The sequence below is a fragment of the Gadus morhua genome, chromosome 7 (genome assembly GCF_902167405.1).
Source record: "Gadus morhua chromosome 7, gadMor3.0, whole genome shotgun sequence".
NCBI classification, from domain to species: domain Eukaryota; kingdom Metazoa; phylum Chordata; class Actinopteri; order Gadiformes; family Gadidae; genus Gadus; species Gadus morhua.
The window spans coordinates 15,977,217-16,003,418 of NC_044054.1; the positions used below are offsets into that span (position 1 = coordinate 15,977,217).

At 44.6% G+C, this 26,202-nt stretch overlaps 2 protein-coding genes across 6 annotated transcripts in view; both read left to right on the forward strand.

Annotated features, from left to right (window-relative positions):
- cpeb4b (cytoplasmic polyadenylation element binding protein 4b) overlaps positions 1-14,796 on the forward strand; it is a 31,442-nt gene extending 16,646 nt beyond the window's left edge. The window contains exons 5-12 of one of the 4 annotated variants that reach the window (XR_003977292.1): positions 1,786-1,809; positions 3,805-3,975; positions 5,203-5,292; positions 6,244-6,362; positions 7,324-7,438; positions 9,565-9,746; positions 10,096-12,941; positions 13,058-14,796. Coding sequence is in view for 2 of the 4 variants with exons in the window: in XM_030360645.1 (XP_030216505.1) it covers positions 1,786-1,809; positions 3,805-3,975; positions 5,203-5,292; positions 6,244-6,362; positions 7,324-7,438; positions 9,565-9,746; positions 10,096-10,323 (929 nt within the window). In the remaining 2 variants the exon portion in view is untranslated. Of the gene's footprint in view, positions 1-1,785; positions 1,810-3,804; positions 3,976-5,202; positions 5,293-6,243; positions 6,363-7,323; positions 7,439-9,564; positions 9,747-10,095 lie in introns of all 4 variants that reach the window. The other 3 variants (XR_003977293.1, XM_030360645.1, XM_030360646.1) reach the window with 3 other exon arrangements.
- A 474-nt stretch (positions 14,797-15,270) lies between these two features.
- nsg2 (neuronal vesicle trafficking associated 2) overlaps positions 15,271-26,202 on the forward strand; it is a 35,609-nt gene continuing 24,677 nt past the window's right edge. The window contains exons 1-3 of one of the 2 annotated variants that reach the window (XM_030362328.1): positions 15,271-15,491; positions 16,054-16,208; positions 24,935-25,045. In XM_030362328.1, coding sequence (XP_030218188.1) covers positions 16,080-16,208; positions 24,935-25,045 — 240 coding nt within the window. In that variant the 5' untranslated portion in view covers positions 15,271-15,491; positions 16,054-16,079. Of the gene's footprint in view, positions 15,509-16,053; positions 16,209-24,934; positions 25,046-26,202 lie in introns of both variants that reach the window. The other variant, XM_030362329.1, reaches the window with a different exon arrangement.

A 26,202-nucleotide genomic window follows, 5' to 3' on the forward strand; every position in this document is an offset into this window, starting at 1 on the left:
TACTCTACTAGGTTTCTATTGAAACCTCATCTGTTTGTATGGCAACCTCTATCCTCTAAGACTTTTCCATCTTTATGTAAGAGGCTGTATCAGCTTTCAATGTGCTCTGTTCAGATGGTACCCTCCTCTACTTCAAGCTCCTATAGGAAACGAGGTAGATGGACACCAAGATAAATATAAAGGCCCATCGGTAGCCACAGGCTCTGAGCCTGTTCCTTCTCCCTCTCTGTTGCCTGTCACTCTCTCCTTCATGCATCTCGTGGTCGTCACAGTGACACAGCCTCTAGCTCCCATGACTCACAGTGGTAGTTTATTGCCTTCTGGTCCTGAGCCAGAGGGACGAGATGAAGCACCCCAGAAATAGGGAGGAGAGTGGTGGGGGTACATTTGACATCACTACAGCTGGCCAGGAAGCCGGTGCTTCTGACCACCCCCCCTGTCACATGTTCAGGCGCTGTAATCTAGCCCTGAGACAGATGGCGCAAGCAGATAGGCCGGATTCCGAGGTTACACACACACACACACACACACACACACACACACACACACACACACACACACACACACACACACACACACACACACACACACACACACACAGCTACAGCTCTTCCTCCCTCACAGATACGCTTGCTTTCTCTTTCCATCACCCTCCCTATCCATCTTTAGTGCATGCTCTCTAATTGCGTGCATGGTCTATCTCTCGCTCATTCTGGTTTCCTCTCTCGTTCTCTCTCACTCCTTTCTCTCGTTCTCCCTCTCGTTTTCTCTCTCTCTCGTGCTATCTTTCTCTCCTGCTGCGACACCTTCCCGTTCCATCCCACTAGAGATCTGCTTCTTTGCACCATCTTGCTCTGTCCTCACGCGTCAGGTTTTTTTTATAGCATACTCTACTCTCTTTTAATCAGCCAAAGAGGGCTGCGTTGCTTCGTTCACTCCATCCCCCTCCCTGCTCCCCTCACTCGACCCCTCCCTCTCTCCCGGCTCCCCTCCCCCCCTCAAGAGCTGCTGTGTCCATCTGGTTCTGCAGAGAGCTGGAAGCAGATAGAGGGATGGAGAGGGAGGAGCAGTGGGCTCTGACCACTTCCTGCCCACTACAGTCTCCCCGCACTCCCTCACATCTCACATTAATTCATTCATCTCCTGCTGGGTGGACCTCGTGGAGAGCTCTGTTCACTGCAGCGTTCAAACGGGGTTAATAGGGCTGCTGTTGTGCGCCCTGGTTTCTCTACCTGTTCTAGAGGGATGAGGGTGAACGTTCTTCCCATTCCTGTTTTGGGTGAATGTTCCTCTGGTTCATATTCGGGGAGGTTTAAATGAAGGAGGAATCGTCCTGTGGTTCCTATTCTGGGAGGTTTTCATGAGAGTGATCGTGCTTAACACTGTAAAAACCTAAACGCAGCCTGAAGAGCCGTGGTACTGCGGTGTTCTGGTAATCTAGCACTACCACAGATCTCTTGTGGGAGGGACTTTGCACCCTTATCCATGGACCTCCAACCAATATAAACATGTTGGTATGTAAATGTTTCTGTATGAGTACATATGTGTACATTGAGAGGTCTGTCTCTATCCTTTATAAAGAATACTCGTGTTGCACCACGTTAAAGTGAGGGCAGAGTCATGGGCTGACCTCTGCTCTGCGGCTGGGTGCTAAACTGGCAAGGGCATTATGGGTCCGCTCCCCTGCGTGTTGCAGGCCACGAGAGTCCTCTGGATTAAAGCGGCGTTATGTATAATCCTTCCTCTTTCATTTTTCTCCATCTTTTTTTCTTGTTCCACATGCAGCCAGGAATTATGGCCGGAGACGAGGTAAAAAAAACAACAAGCACCCACGTTGCCTTAGTCCATGTTCCCCATGCTGCACATCTGTGTTGCCTGTGTTGTTAGCTTTCACTTATTGCTGTCGTTGTTTTGTCTTGTGGAGTGATTTTAATTTCCGTTTTATTTTGACAATGAATGCAGTTCATTAATTTCATCAGTGACCAGAATGTCTTGTGGGCATGATGTCTGTCGTTAGGCTCATTAAGTGTTGTTTCTTTTCACCGATTAGTGAAAAAAAATTCTGTCGTGGAGTGCTGACCTCGCTGTGCACTCTTTTCTGACATTGTGAAGTCTGACACCAAAAGTCGACCGCCTCCCTTGCATCTATGATGGTTCAGCCGGAGGCAACAAAGGGATAGAAAACACAGACCATCATTTAAATCTGCAGGAACACTGACACATGGCCCTGCACATGGTCCAGGAACACAAACACACTGTGACACCACACAGCCAGGCATGCACACATTCATGGTCAAACACACATGCATGCTCAAACACACATCACACTGCATAAGCTGTGGGCTTACCCCCTTACATAAAGCAGTATAAGGCAGCTCTGAGCTGGGTGGATTGGAGTTGGAATAGGCCAGGCAAGGCTTAACCTCCAGGGAGCGTACAGCATGGACAGACAGACAGACGGGCATTACACACACACACAGAGACAACACACACACAGACGACACACCGCGGACAGACGACACACCGGGGACAGACGACACACCGGGGACAGACGACGCGCAACGGGGACAGACGACGCGCAACGGGGACAGACGACGCGCAACGGGGACAGACGACGCGCAACGGGGACAGACGTCGCGCAACGGGGACAGACGTCGCGCAACGGGGACAGACGTCGCGCAACGGGGACAGACGTCGCGCAACGGGGACAGACGTCGCGCAACGGGGACAGACGACGCGCAACGGGGACAGACGTCGCGCAACGGGGACAGACGTCGCGCAACGGGGACAGACGTCGCGCAACGGGGACAGACGACGCACAACGGGGACAGACGACAGGAATAGACACGGTGCACACGCACAACAGGGACAAACACAAGTCATATGGGGACAAATGACCCCACATATAGAAACCTATAGACCAAACATACGGAAAACATATGGTTCTAGTTGAGTTCCATAAATGTAAAGCCATGTTTTACCTAGATAGTCCCAGATTTCTCTACAATGTACAGTAAGGATTTGCATGAATATGTTCAGCAGACCTGCACGCGTGCATGTGCATGTCTTCATGACGTGACTGGATGATTAAGGCCAGCTAATGAAAGCAAAGAAAGCACATGCATTTCACATTTCAGGGATGCAGCTTTCACATACACCTTTTACATCATGTCTGCATGCTGTAATACTTCTCTTGCATTTGATTTGAGTCCTTTCATTATTATGAAAGGATTTGAGTTGAAAGAGGTGGATGTTCCTGTTATGAATCTTTAATTTCTTTCAAGTTTTTGACCACATGTGTTCGACCAAACAACGTCCACCAAAAAACATTAAACCTTTCCACCAAATGTTGCAGCAGATTGCAATTTCTTGAGCTCTTCTCTGTTGGAAGATGACCGTGAGGACTTTTGATGAAACAATCTTAATACACTTCAGACTCTGAATGGAGAGATCCAACTCTACACTAAATAGTAGTATTTCCACAACAAATATTTATAATAACCAGATTTTTAAAGGAGGACTCAAAATGACTTACAAGATAAGTTTATATTAATAAGGTTACATAGAACAACTCCTTCTGTGCAAGAATGTCCTCAGCCACGGCAGCAGTGGGGTGTTAAATCCAATTATGACATTTTAATCAGATTAAGGGGGAACTATCGCTGTTTCATTCCCCAAATAATTGGACCAAGTGTTTTATTTTCCCCTCAATCTAACTGCAGCAACGACAGTGAAAAGGCCTCCATTTTGACGTGACGGTTATTCCTTTTCCCTCAGCAAACTAAAGCCGCTTCTCGCCCACAGGCCACTCCTCCCTGTTCCCCATGGAAGACGGTTTCCCTGACGACGAGCGTGGCGACCAAGGCCTGGCCGGCCTGGGGTCCCCTCACTGCTTCCCTCACCAGAACGGCGAGCGCGTGGAGCGCTACTCTCGCAAGGTCTTCGTGGGAGGCCTGCCCCCGGACATAGACGAAGGTACACCCAGCCCCCTGGCCCCTCCCTGCTGGTGTCCGCGTGACTCCTGGTGAAACGGGCCCTCATCTTAGCAGGGATGGCTCTCCAAACAAGGCCGTCCTCTGACAGCGCTGACCCCCCCCCCCCCCCCTCCCCCCCCCCCCCTAGTGATTTACCGTTTAGCTGAATTGACTTTTTTTCTTTCTGTGGATAATCCCCTCTTGGACGGTGTGGAGCAAACATGGTCCATGCACATTTAGCTTCAAATCTATTCAGAAAAGTCCATACTCTAATGAGCATGTTTAAAAAGCCTCCTCACCAGACTTGACAGCTATTCATCACGTAAGCTATTGGGAAGTTCTTCTCCCTCACCAACAGAGCTTGCGGACGCCAAGAGAAGGTTTTTTCGAGGCTGCTTTCAATAGGATTTTATCATTAGTCACTGTGAAATCAGCAGTCCTAAAGCGTTCTCGTACCACTGCAATATATCCGAAATCCTCAATGTCATAGATATTTTCCGCAGTGATTTTATTTCTCATGCACTTAAAGGCATTCGTGAGCTGTCAGCTCTAATTCTCTGCAAGATCACAGGCTTTTGTGGTGCAGACAAAGCAGAGTTACACAGCAGAATCAGCCGCTGCCAACACAGGGCTAGGAAGAGGTTTACCTTGGTGTAGATGACACACTGTTGGAGAACAAAAGGAAGAGGGTAAAACACACTCAATGCAAGTGTAGGGGCTCTACAGCGAGGATGTTGTCTTTAAATAGATCAGCTGCTCACTGCATTGGCTCGGATTTGATTCGTCAGGCGGCCCGATATAGTAAGCGCTAGGGATGGTTCAAGTAAAAAATACAACCTGTTCAGTCCTCTAGTCACGGTTCATGTATGCATTGTTCGGTTGCGCCGTAATCACAGTACCCCAGTGATCTCTCAGTCTTGGAGGATGTGTAGTTGCTGTCCCGGCGGGGCTAAAGAATAACTTGTTCTACTGACTTTTCATTCGGTGGCCCCCCTCCAAATTTGGTTCTAACCCTTTATTTGCCGCTTTGTCGCAGTGTTTTAGAGTCGTTTTTCACGTACCATCCATCCGTTTTCACATAACATCCATTTTTTAATTGAATTGTTAAATGTTATATCACTACTGCTACATTTTTTGCTTTAATTTTTAATCGATCAATTACAAGGAGGAAGTTTGATTCCAAAGAAAGTCTCTAATGTCTTGGGGGTTGTGCCGTTTGCTTCTACAGATGAGATCACTGCCAGTTTCCGCCGTTTCGGTCACCTGTTTGTGGACTGGCCTCACAAAGCAGAGAGCAAGTCCTATTTCCCTCCCAAAGGTGAGACCTGTTCTTCCTCTTCCTTTATCTGTTGCATCGATACGAAGAACGATCACTCAACACAGGTAATGATCACTTGATTAATTATGTATTTACTTTTCTTTAAAGCAGTGTGTGCAATATCATTACTTAATGGAATGCTTCATCTAAAAATAAAAGTTGTGCATCATTGGAGTTTATTCACTAGTGCACTACTGCTCTTTTGATTGTAGTTTATTCACTAGTTCTCTACTGCTCTTTTGATTGTAGTTGACTCACTAGTGCTATGCTGGTCTTTTGATTGTTGTTTATTCACTATTGCTCTACTGGTCTTTTGATTGTAGTTTAGTCACTATTGCTCTACTGGTCTTTTCATTGTAGTTTAGTCGCTAGTGCTCTACTGGTCTTTTGATTGTAGTTTATTCACCAGTGTTCTACTGGTCTTTTGATTGTAGTTTAGACATTATTGCTCTACTGGTCTTTTGATTGTAGTTTAGACACTATTGCTCTACTGGTCTTTTGATTGTAGTTTAGTCACTATTGCTCTACTGGTCTTTTGATTGTAGTTTAGACACTATTGCTCTACTGGTCTTTTGATTGTAGTTTAGACACTATTGCTCTACTGGTCTTTTGATTGTAGTTTTTAGACACTATTGCTCTACTGGTCTTTTGAATGTAGTTTAGACACTATTGCTCTACTGGTCTTTTGATTGTAGTTTAGACACTATTGCTCTTCTGCTCTGGGGTCGCAGAATAGGAAAGATTGCAGGCAGGGCTGCTCACCAGTGAGTCACAAGGTCCTGGCAGGACTTCAGCCGTTGGCGGTAGGGCTGGCTAGGACAACAACATAGAGGACGTGACCTTTAAGCCGCATTATGTCGTCATGAGTGAGATGGCGCTGTAATGCTTTGTCACAGGACAGTATATGCTCTGTGAGTAAAGCGTTGTGTGTTTGTGTGTGTGTGTGCGTAGGTTATGCCTTCCTGCTGTTCCAGGACGAGAGCTCCGTCCAGGCCCTGATCGAGGCCTGCATCGAGGAGGACGGGAAGCTCTATCTGTGTGTGTCCAGCCCCACCATCAAAGATAAGCCGGTCAGTGTGCACACAGATCCTAAACCTAGATACACATGCACGCCCACACTCACAATAAACACACATACACATACACACACACACACACACGTAATCATGCATGCAACACACACACCAGGCCTATCTGCATGTATATTTAGCCCGCCGGGTGAAAACCGAATACTGGCCTATTTACGGCGTTGCCTTTTATATGACCTCAGTGAATTGCTTGGGGTAGCAATATTTGAAGACTTATAGGTGCCATTAGTGCTGTGCTCATTACACTAGTCCGATAGGACGACTAGGAGGAGTGCAGCCTTCATACCCATGTGTTTCATCAGGGGAGGGCGTCAGCAGCCCGCTGAGAGGGTGCAGGGGTTACACTGAATGGTCCCCTGATCATCCATCATGGCACCAACCTGGCGATCTACACCTTCAGATCAGGATGATCAAGGATTTCTCCTAAAGGAACAACATTATTGCAATTAATACAAGCCTAAATAAAACTGATGGAATGCATCATTGCCGCCTTCGGGCAGGTGGGGAGAGGAATGATACCGACCATTAAGGCAACCGTCATCCCCTGGGCTGTCCAGCTGCTTAATGCTGACCACTAACTTAACATGCAGCATAACATGCTGCAATGCACTTTGTAATGGGTGTGAGTGTGATGCGTGTGTTGTTGATTATATAGTGTGCGGTTGCTTATGTGTGTCTTGTGTTTTTAAGCTACTGTCATGTGCCCCCTTTAAATTGCCCCTCGGGGACGAATAAAGTGATCTGAATTGAATTGAATTAATGTCAGGGTTAATTTCATTTTTGAATGTTGGAAATGAGTGACAGGTGGTGCTTCTCCAAACATGCCGTAGGTCTGCTAGTTTAAGAGAATCGGAGCATGCTTTCCCTCACGGTCCATGTCTGTGGTTACTGAGCCGCTGTCCCTGAAGCTGATCTGAGCCCCGATGGTGTGGCTCCTCAACAGGTCCAGATCCGCCCCTGGAACCTGAACGACAGCGACTTTGTGATGGACGGCTCCCAGCCCTTGGACCCCCGCAAGACCATCTTTGTGGGCGGTGTCCCACGCCCGCTCCGCGCAGGTCAGCCCCCGTTTGATTCTGCTCCCTGAATACTCTCCTCCTCAGACGGTATTTTTTTAGACCCATTCTATTCCAAAAAGTGTTACGCAGCTCCAAAGCTGGTGGTTTAGTCCTTTAGGGAATGGGAGGCTGCATCACACCCGCGCCATCTTGTGTGATCCAAATAACCAATGGAGGCAGCCAGCTCTAAACATGGCGCGGACAACACGGTGTGATGTCAACTTTCCCTATAGGACCCGGAAGCAAACATATCCACACGTTCTCATGCTTTATTTACACCCCACTGCACTCATGGACTTGGAGACCGACATGGTTCTAGGTACATTCATCAACCAGCTACTGAGCTCTTCATTTTGATTCACAAGTCAAAGTGCCAATCAGTTCAAATCCACCCCCTCCTCAACGTACCCTCACAACCTATTTAACTGTGGCTTTGCACTCTGAATTCAGAGTCATCCCTCTGCCTAGACAAACAGCCACCAGCTCCAGCCTCCAAGTCCCAGTCTGTCCCCGAGTGCAGTGGCTGGAAACACAGAATGGATGTGTTTTTGTTACTTAGTGAACACTGTCTAGACGTATGCACTCACAAAACAAAGATAGGGTTAGGGTTAGGTAACGCTTGTTGGGCACCGAACAGATGGCATAAAAAAACTTAGCATTTTCACAGAGGGGATGAGTTGAAAAAGAATCCTGGCTGATTCAAAATCACATTCATCGACTCATACCTTGAGACTTAGACCATGTCTACAATTTCCTTGGGTCTTGGAATACCGGCAAAACGATTTAGGCATATGTGGGATACATTATGTACAGGGGTTTACGTTTCCTACTTATGTTTACATTTCTCTCTATTATGAGCGAAAGCTCAGAAATAATGTTAGACTGATTAGCACCTCCTCTGGGTTTATGGGAGGGTAGATGATGAGGGAAATGAGGTCCAGGAGCTGGTTGATGACGAAGTAGCCTGTGCTAAGCCTCAGTTGATTGACCCATTCTTCTGAGACATTGGACCCCAAAGCGCTGGACTATAAATATCATGTACTTGATATAGGATACTCTCATTTCCTGCTTAATCCTCCTATAAACATTAATACATTATCATTTATTTTTCATAAATATGTTTTTCCATAACTTTAACATTATTGTATGGATATAGCTATAGATGGATCGATAGATAGGGCTGTCAAGTTGTGCTGTGTTGGTTTGAAATGCACATATGTTCGATCAAATTCCCATTGGTGGGACAATCGCTGGTGTTCCTTTCATGATGAGAAAAGTATTGAATCCATTATCCATGGGTGGGAGGGACATATGCTGACCAATAAACCTATAATACCTAATAAAACCGAATAGACCTATAAAAAACATCAGGTCAAAGAAGTAGTCTGTGTGGCAGAATTTTGTTAAAATAAAAAAAAAAAAGAACGGAGGAATATCATTTAAAAATCTTTGGACGCACGTTTAGTAAACAACTCAATCACACTCCGTTTTACTAGTTTGGTTATTATGTTCTCTTGCATTCACACAAGCTCTTGTCGCCACTTGGCCACTTAAGTTTCCACCCGTTGTTTGAAGACCTAATGGCTTCCAACGAAGGGCTTCAGAGTCATCCACGAAGCAGCAAGGGGGTCTGTCTAAGAACTGTCAGTTACGGAGAAGCACCAGCCTCCGCAACTCCACTTGATGGTATCTGCTGCTATCAACCCCTGCATCCACACACCCTCCTTATCTGTACCTCTAGAGGCCCCCGTACCGGGGCCTGTGTTCAACACCCCTACTGGGTCTCCTGTGTGGGGCCGATATTCACTATCCAGAGCCATGCATGTCAGAGAACAGCCTTCTGTGTGCCACAACAGCTTTGGCTTTTTCCTTCTTAAAGTCTCTAATGGAGACAAATGGATTACATGGCTTTCATTGTGTTCTCATGACCTCTAAATTGTCTTCTGGTCAACAGTCATTGTTTATGTGTTCAAGACTGTTGTTGTAGCAGTGCAAGGTCACTGGAGAGCGTGTGTGTGTCCTTGTTTCCTCTAGCTGGGTTATTGTCTCCATGGTTGATTTAGTGACGGTCTTCTGGTCGTGGTATCACCCATAACGTTGCCTCCATGCTGTGTCCCGCGCTACAGTGGAGCTGGCCATGATCATGGACCGCCTGTACGGGGGCGTCTGCTACGCGGGCATCGACACAGACCCGGAGCTGAAGTACCCCAAGGGAGCGGGCCGTGTGGCCTTCTCTAACCAGCAGAGCTACATCGCCGCTATCAGCGCCCGCTTCGTCCAGCTGCAGCACGGAGAGATAGACAAACGGGTGGGTGGAGACCGAAGCCCAAACTGAAGGGTTGGGTGGGGTTACACGCACGCATACATGTACACACACATGCGTACGCACACACGAGCACATACATACTCACGCACGTACACATGCGTGCGCACACACCACACACTTGCACGCACACACAAGTACACACACACGCACGCACACGCGTACTTAGACACACGCACACGCGTACTTAGACACAGGCACACGCACAAACACATCTTGTACTCTCATGTGTTCTCATGTGAAGGTTCATGTTCAGCACACTGACTGACCCGCTCCTCATGCGTCCACGGAGCCACAACTCATCATGTGTGTGTGTGTGTGTGTCCCCCCGCAGGTGGAAGTGAAGCCATACGTGCTCGACGACCAGCTGTGCGACGAGTGCCAGGGGACGCGCTGCGGCGGCAAGTTCGCCCCCTTCTTCTGCGCCAACGTCACCTGCCTGCAGTACTACTGCGAGTACTGCTGGGCGGCCATCCACTCCCGGGCCGGCCGTGAGTTCCACAAGCCCCTGGTGAAGGAGGGAGGCGACCGCCCGCGCCACATCTCCTTCCGCTGGAACTGATCAGCAGGGGGCGCCACTGCCGCCGACGCGGAGACAGAGGGAGAGGCAACAGGAGAGGAGAAGGGGAGGTAGCGTAGGAGTCGCTAATCATTGTACAAATAAATGCACTTTTCTGTTGCTGGTTCCTTTTTAGCTCTAGTGTCACAGAGGCTTACGTTTAGTTTTGAGTTTGTTTTGTTCTTTGGGTTTATTTTAAGTAAATATATATAAATATATCTATATTTTTTAGCGTAGAGCAAAACGCCGTCAAAAACTGGAATATATCCAAATATGTTCAGCAAGGAGAAAAAAAAAGATGTAATATAATTTAATTTATCCATTTGATTTTATTTTTTTATATATATATAAGATACCTGCTCTTTTAATTGGCAATTGATTGGCCATGTCTTTCTAAAAGGTAATTTGAGATAAGAGCCAGAGTACATAACATTTTTTGGGGGTATGATTGACAACAAAATCAAATTCATTTTTTAATTAACTCCCAACAGCGGTCTAATTTAGATTGGATTGATTTCCAACTAACTATTTATTTTTTTGATTCATTTTTTTTAATACTGAAGGCTCCAGAGCAAATGTGAATTAAAAAGGTGTTGCTAAAGAAGAGTGCACTTATTTCCTGTCAACAAAGTGCAAACACATCATATTAGACCCGTAGTAGTTAACCAAAGCAGAATCTCGAAGACGCCATTCGAGAATTAGGAAGGGCAAACTAGACGGATCCTTCATTCCTCCCAGATCAAACTGTTTCCACCGACACGACGCAACACAGTTTGATGTTACTTGAAAGCGTAGTAAAAAGATAAAAACCACAGCTATACAAATTTGGGTTTCGATCTCCATTTTGACATGCAAAAACTAATACCTCAAACTCAGCTGCTATATGTGCCGACTACAATTAGAAATGAGAGCAGACAAGGAAACAAACAAAAGCCCGCTGATGTTCTCCTTCCCTTGGGACCACAATCAAAGGGAAACGACGCGAGCAGGGCGGAGCGCGATGTCATTGGCACAGTTTTTGTACACACTGCTTTGTCACTTCCTTATTTTTGTAAGTCAACCCAGGGTTATGCTAGGGACAGAACGGAGCATTGTGCAGTGTACAGTGTATTATAGGAATGTACCGAACAGAAAACAAACTACAGAGAGCTGGAGAAGGCTTGACGGATGGTCTACAGAATGATAGACCATCCATGGTCTAGAGAATGATAGACCCCATCCTCCCCCCCCCCCCCCCCCCCCCGTTCCTAAGTTAGCTGATAAGCTAGCTGCTAAGATGGCTGCTCAGCCAGCTGCTAGCAGAGATGCAGGGCGTGTAGTTGTGGTCAAGACGGATGGTTCTCCCCCTGTCTGTCTTGGTGGGAGGGGATATAAGTTTAATATTAAGGGTAGCGATGCAGTTTCACAACAGGGCTCCCAGCTGATAAAGGCATGCCTATTTTATTTCACCCCTCCCCCCTCCCCATACAACATATTTGTGCAATTGCCACCACCTGTTCACCCAATACTGTATTTTTGCATTCAACCTCTTCAAAAGCAAACCAGGCCCATATGATTGAGTCATGAGAGGGGGTCTGCCCCTTTGAGTGAACACTCCTCCCCCCCCCACCCCTAAGCAGTCATCCCATCGACCTACTCAGCATCCAGTGTTACGAAGCATAAATGAAGATAGTCCTCTGCAATGTGTTCTACTACTACTAACTACTACTGCATGCGTTTGACCCCCCCCCCCCCTGCAGTTGGGAAACCCCCCTGCAGGTGATGACAGGTTGTACCTAGTGGCTTCAGGTAACCAAAGAGATGAGGCGTAGTAGTAGATCATACTGTAGCGCATTTCCTACTCTTTTTCTCTACACTTTCTCTTATTTTTCTTTCTTGGGTTTATCTTTTTTTTTAATATATATATCTTTCAAGTTGTTTTTCCATTATTTTCGCTTGCTTCTTGGGATCGGACGGACTCCAGCTAACCAAAGATTGGCCTTGAGTACCGAGCGGTAAACACGCTAGCTTACAGAGTGCGGCTCGTCAGCTCGCAGGCCTCTCTGCAGCCTCTTGACTTTCAGACGCAGCCATTTGTTAATTTTCCGTATCATAAAATATTGTTTGTCGAACTTTAAAAAACACACACGCACAGAAGAAAAACTACGAATCAAAAAAAAAAGTAGCTAACCCCCATTTGTTTGAAGGTTGTTGTTCTATTGTTTAAGTCACTCAGTGGTTTCCAAATCTGCGAGCTTAGCTATGTCAGGGAGTTTGTCCAGAAATAGAAACTTGATTACTCTACACACTAGTGAGAAACGTGTACGTGGGCCAGCGTGACATTGTGCTGTCGCACCAGTTCTGCACCCTGGAAGGTGAGCATTTTAGAAGTTCAAACACTTTGTGAAGAATTTGCTGTTAAATGCGATTTGAGAAAAAAAAAGATTATTTTATACATGGCCTGCTGATTTTTTGGTACAGTGTTTTCTAGCTAAATTATTTTGTCATGCACATATAAACATTTATTATGCACTACTTTTCTAAATATTTTTTTTTTCTTTTTCCAGCAGTCATTTTAGGCACATTTTTCACAAATGGGGAAACTCCTTTTTGCAATACCTCAATTTTTCACATTGTGAAAGGTAGCTTTTGTACTTTTGTTACTGAGAGATCTGCGTATATGGAAAATGTTCATTTAAAAGAAAGTTGAGTGATTTCAATAAATATTATTTTCAATTATGCTTTTTATACATTTCAGTGCTGAGGAATCTTTGACAGCTTAGTGCGCACTCGTGTGGACGCGCCTTTGACCCTGAAGAGAGGACACCAAATTGTGGCTCTCCTGGTCTTGAGCTTTCATACACTAGCTGTTTCCAGGCAATCTGGGGGACGACAGCATGGCAAGAAATAATTTCTAATTTGAATTGATGTGATGTCTCTAAAATGGCTGCCCTAGTTGGAAAAATAGTACCTTGGTCTTGGTTTCCTCTCCTTTCTTGGAATATGACTTACTATAAGGAGAATGCAAAATTCGGTTCGCGCTCGACGCTGAATCTCGTATCACACGAATGGATGTTTGGTGTTTAGATATTTTAATATTTGAAAAAAAAAATAATATAAACATATATATTATATATATTCTTGAACTTGCCAACTAGCTCCTATTGTAATCTGTAGCATGCATGACAAAAAAAAGAGAAAAAATGACAAGTACATGAATTAGCTATTGAAAATTAATTGTTGTGGTGTGGTGTGCACCAAATGTTTCTCAGTTATTACGTTAAGGACAACCCTAATGCAACTCTCGCCTCACTTCCCGCAAACCCCCCCCCCCCCCCCCCCCCCCCCGCCCCCCACGGCGTCCTCGGGCCCCCGCTTCTCCCATCGCAGACCTCTGCAAGATGCACAGAGAAAGAATTAACTAATTAATGGTAAAACAAAGTATGAGAGACAAAAAAATACTAATAATCCGCTACAGGGAGATTTGGCAGTGCAACACTTTGAGCATATTTATAGGACACTGTGGAGAAGACTGGAGTAACCCCCGCTGTTTTGTGGAGTTGATCTTATAGACCTATCTAGAGGAAGGGGAGTTTGAAGACTTGAATGTGGTAAATGTTGCAAGTAAACTTCAAGTTGTTATGTGCAATACTTCTTTTGAACCTTTTTCCAGATAAAGACTCTTTGCAATGTAATTCTTTAATGCCATTTTTAATTGCAGACATTAATTGAAGAAGATGTTAATATGTTTTTCACAGTCATTTTCTACTGTTATTGTAATCCTTTTCATGCTGGTGTTTGTAAAAAGAAAAATAAATCAAACTATTTGTACTAATATAAATAATTGAAGTTATTTTTAAAACATTAAGGTTTTTGTGCTCATTTGCTTATTTTGTTTATTTCAAGCTACTGTGATTGATTGCATTGTAATTAATAGGTCAACAATGTATTTAGCTGTTTATTGGTATATTTTTAATTGGAATGTATAATTGATTTTTATAATTTGGATCAGATTTTTGTTATATTTTTGAGGTGAAGCTTTTAATATGTTAAAGTGTCTAGTTTCTACTAATTGCTATATTGTGCTCCACAATATATGGTTCACATTTTCTGAAGGAAAATAAATATTTAAATATTTGTCTGTTAATGATGTTACTTAATGGTAAAAAATTTCAATAGTTTTTAACTGTGTATGGGAAGGTTGTTGTATTTATTAATAGCATTTTTTTACTTAAGATATCACCTTAATTTTTATTGTCATTTCACTTTATAAGTTCCTATTTTTGTATTTTCCTTTCTAATTAATTTATGTAATACAAAATATTATGTCCATATTTCTAGGAGTTGGTCTGTACAAGTGCTAGTGAAACAACAACAAAAAAAAGAAAAATCTAATGTTATTTAATTGTTTGCAGCCAACTATTTATAACAGTATGCATAATTTTTCAATATTTGTAATGTGAAATGTTGAATGAAATAAAACTTAACTGTGATGAAGTTATGTGCCTGGCGTATTCATTTACTCACATCAGTAAGGAGGATTCATCAACCCATATGTATATAAATGAGTGCAGATCTGTTTTCGTTATTTGAAAGGCTAACTGACTGACACGTGGCCATATTTTCAATAGGTGACCATGTAATATCAAATCCTATTAGGCTTCATTCAAACGGTCAAAATCTATGTTTTCTGAACCTAGGCTAGGCTTATCTTGAAACATGAACCGCCCAATTAAGGCCGTGTGATGAATAAATAGTGCAGTGTATTCGGGTACCACTCAAGACTGCATTATAACTGACGCCCCCTGGCGGCGAAACACCGAACCACAACTTATCCAAACTCTCCGTTGATGTAGCACAAACAACGCTAGGTGGCAACATCACTCAATGAAACCACTGTTCACCGTGATCCAGACGTCTCCGGAGTTCATTTCAGGCAGAACGGAGACCCCCGACTGATCCGCCTAGTGGCGTGGTGTGGGTGGTGGAGGGCTGGTGTTGACATCAGGGGCTGGGCGGTACGCTGTGAGGCGGTCCGATGCGAGGAGCCACCAGCCAGCCAGTGCAGTCTGGCTCCCGCAGCATCAGCATTACCACGCAGCAGCTCCTCCTCTCCTGCTCCCTGAGTCGCGTTTGATCCGTTATCTTCACACTACATACTGCCGCAGGAGAGCCCACCACCCACTCCATAGGTAGGCCTTTACAACGGGTAGGGATATGATGAGGAATTAATGTGATGATTTTGCGTGGATTGATAATTCCGTTACTCGTGCATCGTCTGGGAGAGTATTAAACGCAAACGGGGTTAAATATGTATCAGAGCTATTTCTTAATTCACTGTTGCTTATCTCCTAAGGAGCTATGTTTTTTATTGGACATGTAAGACTTTTGTATTGTAACAGTTAGCCATAATTTAATCACGGTCACAATGACAATGGTGTGGAAACCTTACAGTTCAATCAAGTCTTTGATTTTGGACTTGTAGGGCACAAGTTCAACAGCCAATGTTGGGTCCCATTGAGCGCATGTCGGTGTGTGTGTGTGTGTGTGTGTGTGTGTGTGTGTGTGTGTGTGTGTGTGTGTGTGTGTGTGTGTGTGTGTGTGTGTGTGTGTGTGTGTGTGTGTGTGTGTGTGTGTGTGTGTGTTCGTGTGTGCGCGCGCTTGTTTTGTCACGTGTGTTGGTGATTAAGAGCCCATGACGGTATGCCCTCTCTCTCTGAACCCCTCTGCTCGCACCTCCTCACATTCCTCTAGGAAATCGAGGGATTATTCGGAGAAACATGGTGAAACTAGGAAGTAATCTTCAAGACAAAGGGGCCAAGCCGGTGAGCGTGGAGGATGGTTTCCAGAACGTGCCCCTCATCACTCCGCTGGACGTGGGCAGCCTCCAGTGCCAAGCACCTGACAAGGTGAGCGACTGCCCTAATTGTTGTGCCTGTGCATGGTGGTGGGCGCCGCGCCACGCCGCGCGTGCACGCATGCCCTCCTTCCTGCCGTTAGCTTAACTTTCGGGACCCTTCTATAAGGAGACGCGTCGTCACCCCCCACCCTGATCTTTTCCCTCGTCTATTAGCTCAGTCATTCATCTTGGGTTTTCTCCACTGTGTGCTGCCGAGATTAGGAGACAGATTTGGAGCTGGCCAGACACTCATTTATCACCCAGGCATCCCATAGACGCTGCGGTACTAGCATCACTTAATCTAGTTACCATCGCCACACAGTTCAACTGACTCCGGGCCGAGCGGGAGTGTCGGCTGGAATCAAAGGACAAGACCCAGATGTGTCTCAACAAAGGAAATGATTCAATAACGCAAGGAGATTGTTTTTCTCCATTTGTTTCCCCATTTCCAGTAGATGTAATAGATCTATAGTGTTCCCAATATGACATTTTGATAACAGTTGGACAACAGTGAGCTTCATTTGGTTGTTTCCAAGCGGTTAAGGCTTAGCGAAGGCTCCTTGGATTCAGATATCAGGAAGAGCAGCCCTCCGTTCCCTTCAGTTAGGACCTGCCCTCTATATTTATGTAATAGTTTCCTCCTCACCTCAGGGAAATCATCTTTTCATTTTCTTTCAAAGAGGAACAGAGCAAAGGGTCAACTATAAAGAGCAGAGCCAGCTGAGGACATAGAGGCTGATGCCTTGCACAAGGGCACACAGTTTAAGTTCACTGTGACCATGTGGTGAAGGACAGTCCATATGACTCCTGAACACCACATGCTTTCATTCACATTCAAATTGAGCTTTGGTATTTGCTACATTTCGTATTGGCTACATTTTCTTATTGAAGTTATACACAACATCCCACCATTGAAACCACCAGGCAACACATAATCCATGAAAATACAACTAAAGACCACACATTATATCCTCAAGGACGAAAAAATATATATTTTAAATGAAATATCAAAAACAGTATTGCATGTATAATATGTAAAAAATCATATGTAAAGTCCTATATATGATAAAAAAACAAACATACATTTGGTGCCAGAGTGAAAGATTTTATTAGAATCAGACAAGATGGATGAAAGTAGATTTTTCCACATGGATGGAGAGGTGGGAGAGGAGAGGGTAGTGCTGTTCAGACGCTGAGTTCTGGCCGCCTCGTTGTGGATTCTGCTAGTAGGCGAGCAGGCAAACTCTCCATCTCACATACCTGCTTACTGAGAGGGGATCTGCCTGTCACACACACACACACACACACACACACACACACACACACACACACACACACACACACACACACACACACACACACACACACACACACACACACACACACACACACACACACACACACAGGCGCACTCAGGCACATTCATACATACTAGCCCACACAAACAAACACATACGAATACGCACAAACACACAAACACATTCACACGCACTCCCACACACACACACACACAAACACGCAGACCTTGCATTTCTATCCATTCTAAGCAGAGCAGTGTTGTGTGTGTGTGTGTGTGTGTGTGTGTGTGTGTGTGTGTGTGTGTGTGTGTGTGTGTGTGTGTGTGTGTGTGTTTGTGTGTGATCTGAGACAGTGCCCACCAGTTAATAGCAGAATGCACGAGAGTGAAGATGTCCAAATCCATCAAACTGGAGGTAATAACTGATTGCTAATACCACACTGCATGCACAAGCTAACACATCGTGCATGCACAAGTTAACACACATTATCTGCCCACACACCTTTTATTGAGCTACAGCAGGCAGTCCGTATGCATGTTTCTTTTAGAGAGAGAGAGAGAGAGGGAGAGAGAGAGAGAGAGAGAGGGGGAGAGAGAGGGGGAGAGGGAGAGGGAGAGATAGACATACATATGTACATCTGTATGTTATGTTATATTGTTATAGGTTGTTATATGTACATATTGTTCTGACGTTCTCTTTTGTTATTATACATAATATTTTATGTAATGCATAACACTGTAATGCTTTGGCAACACTGTTTGGTTCACCACAATAGTCATGCCAATAAAGCTTTTTGAATTTGAATTTGAATTTGAGAGAGAGAGAGAGAGAGAGAGAGAGAGAGAGAGAGAGAGAGAGAGAGAGAGAGAGAGAGAGAGAGAGAGAGAGAGAGAGAGAGAGAGAGAAAAGGCCAGCAATATATCTCCTAACACACATACCAACATGCTTCAGTCTCCCTGCACAGTGTGTGTGAGAGAGGCTGTGAGTGTAGGACTAATGGAGACGGAGAAACTAAGAGGGCATCAGAGAGAGATTGGCTGAGATTGGCTGTTCTCCGCTGATGAAACACCAACGAGTTGTTGCATTCCAGAGAGACCAGGGGGAGGCCAAATTGGTTTGTTTTCTTCGACTTCTAATGAATCTTTCTGCCGCTTAAAGGACAGGATGGCACAAGAGGCTGTTGTAGGCGCTTGACGTAATCGTTTCATATTCGAGCTGCCTGTGTGATGAGGAGAAGACCCAGTTCTCTGTGTCATGTCTCTCAGCAGCAGATTGTTAGGATAACTGGAGGGTCTTAGCTGTAAGGGCTTAGATGCTCTCGGAGTTGGGACCACAATACAAGTACTTTGTATTCCAAGTACAATCAAATAGTCTTTGATTTTGTTTTTCAGGACCGACCAAGCGGCTCTTTATGCTGGGAGGCTTTGATTTGGTATCCAGTAGGGAGGAAATCTGGCCTGATAGGAACAAGCAGTTTAAAATGAAAACACCTCACAAGTGGTTTGGGTCCGCTCAACAAAAGGGTTGTAGCCTCGCACCAGGGTTCTATTCAGCCCGCATTTACCAGCCGGTGGCTGACTACCATTTTAACCGTAACCTAACATTACAATTATTTCCAAATTTTTATCAACCTACATTGACTTGCAAATTGTCAGTGGATATAAGTAGCTTCCTCTATGCATAGACCAATGCTCTCTCTCACTCAGAGGATAACATAGACTAATGTTCTCTCTCATAGTACTACATAGACGTCTGCTCTCTCTCACTCAGGACTTCATAGACTACTGGTCTATGTAGGGCAGGCCTATTCAACTAGCGGCCCGTGGGCCAAATGCGGCCCCTCTTAATTTTTGTTCTGGCCCGCAAGAGGTTACATGCAAAAAAATAAATAAATAAAGGAGAAACATAGTTGCATGCAAATCAGGTTTCTGTGTGTAGCCGGTGATACTAGCCAGTATCAGTACCCCACAATCAGGAACTGGCATCACTTATTCTGACAATGTTTGGCCCAACCGATACGTGTGAGTCTATCTTTTCTCATATGAATGCCATCAGAACAAGGGCACTTTGCTCCATGACCTATGAGAAGCTGCATGAGTGTCTCAGGATGAGCCAAACTAGGCAAACAAGGCAGTGCAATCTTTCTCACTGACTCACTGGCTCAAAATGTCTCATATGTACAGTAGTTCTGTTTTGTGAGGATTCAAACAACATTGTTTAATTCTAAATACGTGTCCAAAATATGTGAGAACAAAATCTTTTGTAATGATATGATTAAAAGTTTATTCCATGTAGTAGTACTATATATATTAAGTTAACACTACTTTAAGTACGATTTATTTGTAGCGAATCATTCACGTAGTTTTACTCTGTTTGGCCCATGAACCCCCAGTGGTTTTCCTTTTCGGCCCACTTGTTAAGGAGGTTGATTATCCCTGATGTAGGGTGTGAACGCTCATTCAAACTCTGGACCAAACAGACCAAACCTGGTCTGCTGGAAACAGGTCCCGGTTCGGCTTCTGAGTGAACTCAGGTTCGGTTGCCTTACGAAGTGATCGTGATCTGACCCGACTACAGGAAGCCAACCAAAACCCTTGAATATGGGTGGAATTTACAAGTGGAATTAAATGATTATATTCAGGTAGGCTACAGGCTGCAGCCTACATGAACTTCAACTGGATGCATGTGAGTGGCAGTCAGACACAGGGGATCAGGAGGTGGACTCTCTCATTCCAATACAGTCGATATGAAGTATCATCTACACCCATGACTGGGTCTGGTCTATTGAACTCTAGGTGAGGAAGAGCTTAATGGAGAACAGACTTAGTCAACTCTAGGTGAGGAAGAGCCTAATGAAGAACAGACTTACTGAACTTTAGGTGAGGAAGAGCCAAATGAAGATCAGACTTACTGAACTCTATGTGAGGAAGAGTTTAATGGAGAACAGACTTAGTGAACTCTAGGTGAGGAAGAGTTCAATGGAGAACAGACTTAGTGAACTCTAGGTGAGGAAGAGCCTAATGAAGAACAGACTTACTGAACTCTATGTGAGGAAGAGTTTAATGGAGAACAGACTTAGTGAACTCTAGGTGAGGAAGAGTTCAATGGAGAACAGACTTAGTGAACTCAAGGTGAGGAAGAGCCCTAACCTTTCAGTACACAGACACCCGTATCAGTACAGATGCCAGTTTGAAACTAGTTTGTAAATTGCAGTTAAAAGTGTATCACTGCAACAGCAAGAGGAGGTACAATTCAACGTGTCCAGTTTCGCTCTGGTGTAAGTGAAACCCACAAAGACAATCGGCCGGTACAATACAGCTGAAACTTACTTTCCATATGTGTACATTGGGTTAAACTATCAGACTCTTTCTGTAAACCTTATGATTGCCTACCAAAGAGGCTGAGATCTGGACCCTGTTTTCCAGTAGAGCCCTTTGGTATGTCTTGATTTGTTCCGACACATTCAGAACCCCTCTCTGGATGTTGTCATCAGGCGCACAATGTTAACAGTGTTTCTATTTATAGCCCTATCTCAGCCCTGGAACTTGTTTTCTGAGGCCCAAGAAATCAAATAAAATAAGGACATTGAAAGTGCAGCGATAAGCCGACTATCAGGCTGAACTGACGTCTCAGAGTTCACTAAGAAATTCTTCCGTCGGGAGAGGCCACTGTATGTTAGTCCTATGTTTGACTCTACAGGCTTGTTAGTCCTAGACTCTACAGGGCTGTTATGTTAGTCCTGTGTTAGACTCTACAGGGCTGTTATGTTAGTCCTGTGTTAGACTCTACAGGGCTGTTATGTTAGTCGAGTGTTAGACTCTTCAGGGCTGTACTAGGGTTCAGGGTGCACTGTGAACGGGGAGACTTCCTGTGCTCTATGGTCCGTGGTCCCAGCAAGACTGCATGCTGCGTAATTTAGCTTATTACGAAAATTGCCTGATATTTTTTTTGTGATTATGTAAGGGATAATGTATAGAACGCCGGTCATTATCGAGAACATAAGCCCCGACAGGGCGAACAGGACACCGACGCGCAGCGGAGGTGTCTTGCTTCGCCATGAAGGGGCTTATTTTACGATAATGACCGGCAAAGTTCTATACATTATCCCGCTCATTACACGGCTACTTGCCAAAACGAAACAATTTATTTACAATGTATTTTTGATTGTTACCAGCATTCATAGTGTTGATCAGCAGAGAAATAGTCCGCCCAAGACGTTGACGTCGTCGCTTAGCAACCGACAGCGCTTGGGTTGATACATATCCCGCTTATTACATTAAGTTACCGGACTACATGCGGAGTGATACCAAAGGCAAAAAGTCCTTTTGTTTACCTTGACAGCGGTCATTATTCATCCGTTGCCAATGAATTATCCAAAAATAATTGACCGCCGGAAGTTGTGAAGTGCCCATGCAAGTGAACGGAACGTTGAAAAGACCCGTGTAATAATACAAAATAAGTAATAAACAAACTATAATAATCAAGCGGTTGTAATGGTTTTTATGTAGTTTTAATTTAAGAGGTACACACTTTTTTTTATGTTTTTGTGATTTTATCGATTTACATATTTTTCGGATTTATACATGAATTGTGACAATAGAAGGGGTCATATCAGGATTTTTGATTCAGTTGCAACCAATTGGGTAGCCCTTGAAAGGAGACATTTGTGGGTGTTTCAGTAAAAGGAATAGTTTTATTGGCATGTCCAGTTCTCAAGGTGCATCATAGGTTTGATTCAACCATCTGTAGCCTAGCATCCTGGAGCTCTGTGGCCTGTGAGCTATGAGACATGTGCCTCCATGGAGCCCAGTATTGGGAAGAGGAAGTTCATATCCTGTCGGGACTCTGATGTCGGGGTTTCCTCCGGCTGGACTGTAGGGTCTCCCTTGCATTAGGGCCCGAGGGCTTACCCTCAAACACAGAGGCCCTCAGGTAAGCCCACTCCCCATATAAACAAACAAACACACATACATACACAACAACTCATACACATAAAATACATACATACATACATACATACATGCATACATACATACATACATGCATACATACATACATACATACATACATACATACATACATACATACATACATACATACATACATGCATACATCCATGCATACATACATACATACATACACATACATATACAAATATACATACATACATACATACATACATACATACATACATACATACATACATACATACATACATACATACATGCATACATACATACGTACGTACGTGCATACGTACATACATGCGTACATACATACATACATACATACATACATACATACATACACAGATAAAACACATCAAACAAAAGTACACATACAGTCTATCCAAACCCAACCACAAATACACACACACATACACACACACACACACACACACACACACACACACACACACACACACACACACACACACACACACACACACACACACACACACACACACACACACACATAGACACACACGCTGGCCTTTTGACACTGGGGAAGGTATTAGATTTCTGCTGCGCAGCAGGGCCTAGCTGAAACAAGGGCTCCACTGGGTCGCGATGGCTTGATTGGATGGACCGGATCAGACTGGATCGGGTCAATTGAGGGGAAGCAAAAGAAAGTCCTGTCTGACAGATGTTCAATGATGAGGACCGGGGAGTGAGGGGAGAAGGAGGGAAAACGGAGAAAGAAAAAAATATATATTTAGGAATTAATTTCATGATTTATTAATTATTAATTTATCTATTATTATAGAAAATCATTTGTAATGTTAAACTAATGGCCTATCTGTCTCATTCAGATCCGTCTGTCTCTCTCTGCTTCAACATACACCTAGCCGCTGTGGTTTGGTTAATAATGCTCTTCTTCTGTTGTGGTCGGCATTTTAGATTTAGCTTCCAAATCAAATCATAACAGGAAATCAATGGTCATCTCGTACCGTGCCGTCCCTAACAGAAGTAGGCATATCCAACTGTTGATATTAATAGTCTATTCCGACTCTGGCTCTTTGGTACAAATGCATGCATTCAATTGTATCAGCAAATAGATTCCTCGTCAAACAGAAATATAAGACCAAATGCTGTCATCTGTACCATTGCCTGAGCATTGCTGATAAGATGCTAACTGACCAAAGGGCCGCCCTAATACTTAGCTCTTCATGGACATACATGGAAACTAATGACTGTTCTAGGAGATAATGCGGATTAATAGTGGCTTTATGGGCCAATTAAACCAGACAGCCCGTGATAAAGCCAAAGGTAATGACCGAAAGCTTCCATTTTTCTTAATTTTCGGTTTCCAACCCTCCAGGCTCTGAGCATATAATTGCTAAATGAGCTTGAAGAGAGGGCAGTGGAGGCTGAACGGAGAGCTTATTTACTCCGCTAACTGGTGGCAGAGCTAGCCAGCAGCAGCAGCCCCTCTGAGCTGGTGAGACTGCGCCTCAAGGGTCCAATCAGGAAAAGTGTTAGCGAGCACATCACTGCAGCGCTGTTGATTACAGCTTCCTATATGTGTCTACTTGTAGCTGTGTGCTTTTATATTGTACTTTTTTTTTTCCGAAATTGGTAGTCTGTAGTCCTTTGATTAAATAACCTGAGCTGTTTGTTAAGACCCCAGGTTAATTGTTAAGGCTGTCTATGTCGAGGTGTCGACCTGTCGACTGTGATTCTTGTTCAGCTCTTCCGTCTGACCGTGTCGACACGTCCCCAGATGGGCTGCTGGCGGCCATCCATTGACATGAAGAATAGGACCCAGACATCATGAAATCCAGGAGTTTGGATTCTGTGTTTACATGCCACTGCCTTGCTCACTGACTTGGGGACTGAGGTGCTGGTAGGATGAAGTGTGGCGCTGGTGGCTGCGTTAAAGACAGCGTGATAATTCTTGATTCCCAATGCAGGGCCATATTTCAAAGAGTTGCAAGGGGAAGGGTAGCAGGGTGTGCTTTTGAACTGATTTGAACACACGCTGAGCAATAGATGGAAATTCAGGTTGCGTGTTTGTGTGTGCGTGTGGGTGTGGGTGTCCCGGCAATTGTGATCCCTTGTCTGAGTTAATCAGTAGACTCATGCATAAAACCTGTTCTTCTCTTTTTGGGAGTTTGGTGGATTAGTGTCATTTATTTTCTTATTTATTGAGCTGAATCCATTCTTATTTAGAGTCGTTGATACTGTTCTGTTCAAGATTGTATTAACTTCAATATTAAAGCCGAAATTGAAGATAATTACGCAGCTTCACTGTTACTATGATTATTATTGTCTGTCCTTCTGTAGCTGGTGTCTCCCCGTTGTCCCACTACCATTTGGAACAGGATTTAGAATAGTCTCGACCTTTGTTATGAGGAGCGTCTCAGAATGTCAAACTTTAGGCTCCATTTAAACCAGTCTTACCGTCCTGTCCCTCAACGTCGTTCTGTCTCCTCCAGGTGGTGGTGAAGACTCGCACGGAGTTCCAGACAGAGAAGAAGAGGTTGAAGCCCCCAAAGGTGGAGGAGTTCACCATCAGCTTCACGGACAGCGTGTCGGAGCGACTCAAGGTAAGGACCCGTGCTTGTGAGGGAAGTAGCCATCGACTCAGGGCATAACCCTCTCCTTATCAACTCCCTGGCTTCAAACACCTCCTCTTCCACTTCCTGATCAAGCCCAGGCAGAACCAACCTTGGCTTGGCAGACGAGTGTGGCCCTGAATCTCTGTGTATTCTGAGGTTTCCATCACAGCCTTGTGTTAATTGATTGGTGGGTAATCTCAGAAGTCTAACGAGGTGTGTTCAACGTGCATGCATCTGGCATGAGCATGTGCTTGAACATCGCAAAACAAAACCAGCCTGAGTTAGAGAATAAAACGACCCTTCTGTACGCCCATATTCCACGCTACTTTTCTGTGGCAATCTTTACAGTTTTTTCTGTTTCCATGCATGGCCTAGCAGTAATTACAATCAAGAGATGAGCTCGCTATAAGCCCACCACGACCCCTCCCCTGGGCTTATCCAATCCTGACGGCGTGTAGCTCGGACTGGCTGCCAGTTTGAATCCCACGCTTACCTGTGATTTACTCTGACTGACTGTGGAATAAAAGCCTGTGGCAAAGAAGTGGCAGCACTGACAAGCAATTACTACCGTTAGTAAGGATGTAGAAAGGGCTGTTGATGAAGGCAATATGTGACAGACACACGCACGCACACGCACATGTACACACATGATCTCTCGCACATACACACACACATACACACACGGCCACAGGCCAACACACACAGGCACACACATACACACACACAGGGCAACACACATGCACACAAACATGTTCACTTTTATCTGGAATAGCAGAAGGAGCAGGGCTGGTGAATCCCATAATAAGGGAGTGCGTCTACAGGCATCAGCCAGGCATATTGTGTTCCAGTCTCCCATTGTTGTCAGGGGAGACCGGATAGAAGTGATGTTGTCATGGCAGCGGACAAAACCTCCTTCCATGGCAACCCTGACTGAAGAAGATTGAAAATGAACTAAGAGGAGTCGGAGTGTGTGTGTGTGTGTTTGTGTGTGTGTGTGTGTGTGCTTGTGTGTGTATGTGTGTGTTTGTGTGTGCTGCGACAAGAGCATGTTTGTATGTGTGTGAGGCGATTACATGGCTAATATGGCATTGTATGTGTGTGCGTGTTGCGTGTGTCCCTCTCTCTCTTTCTCTCTTCAAATACTT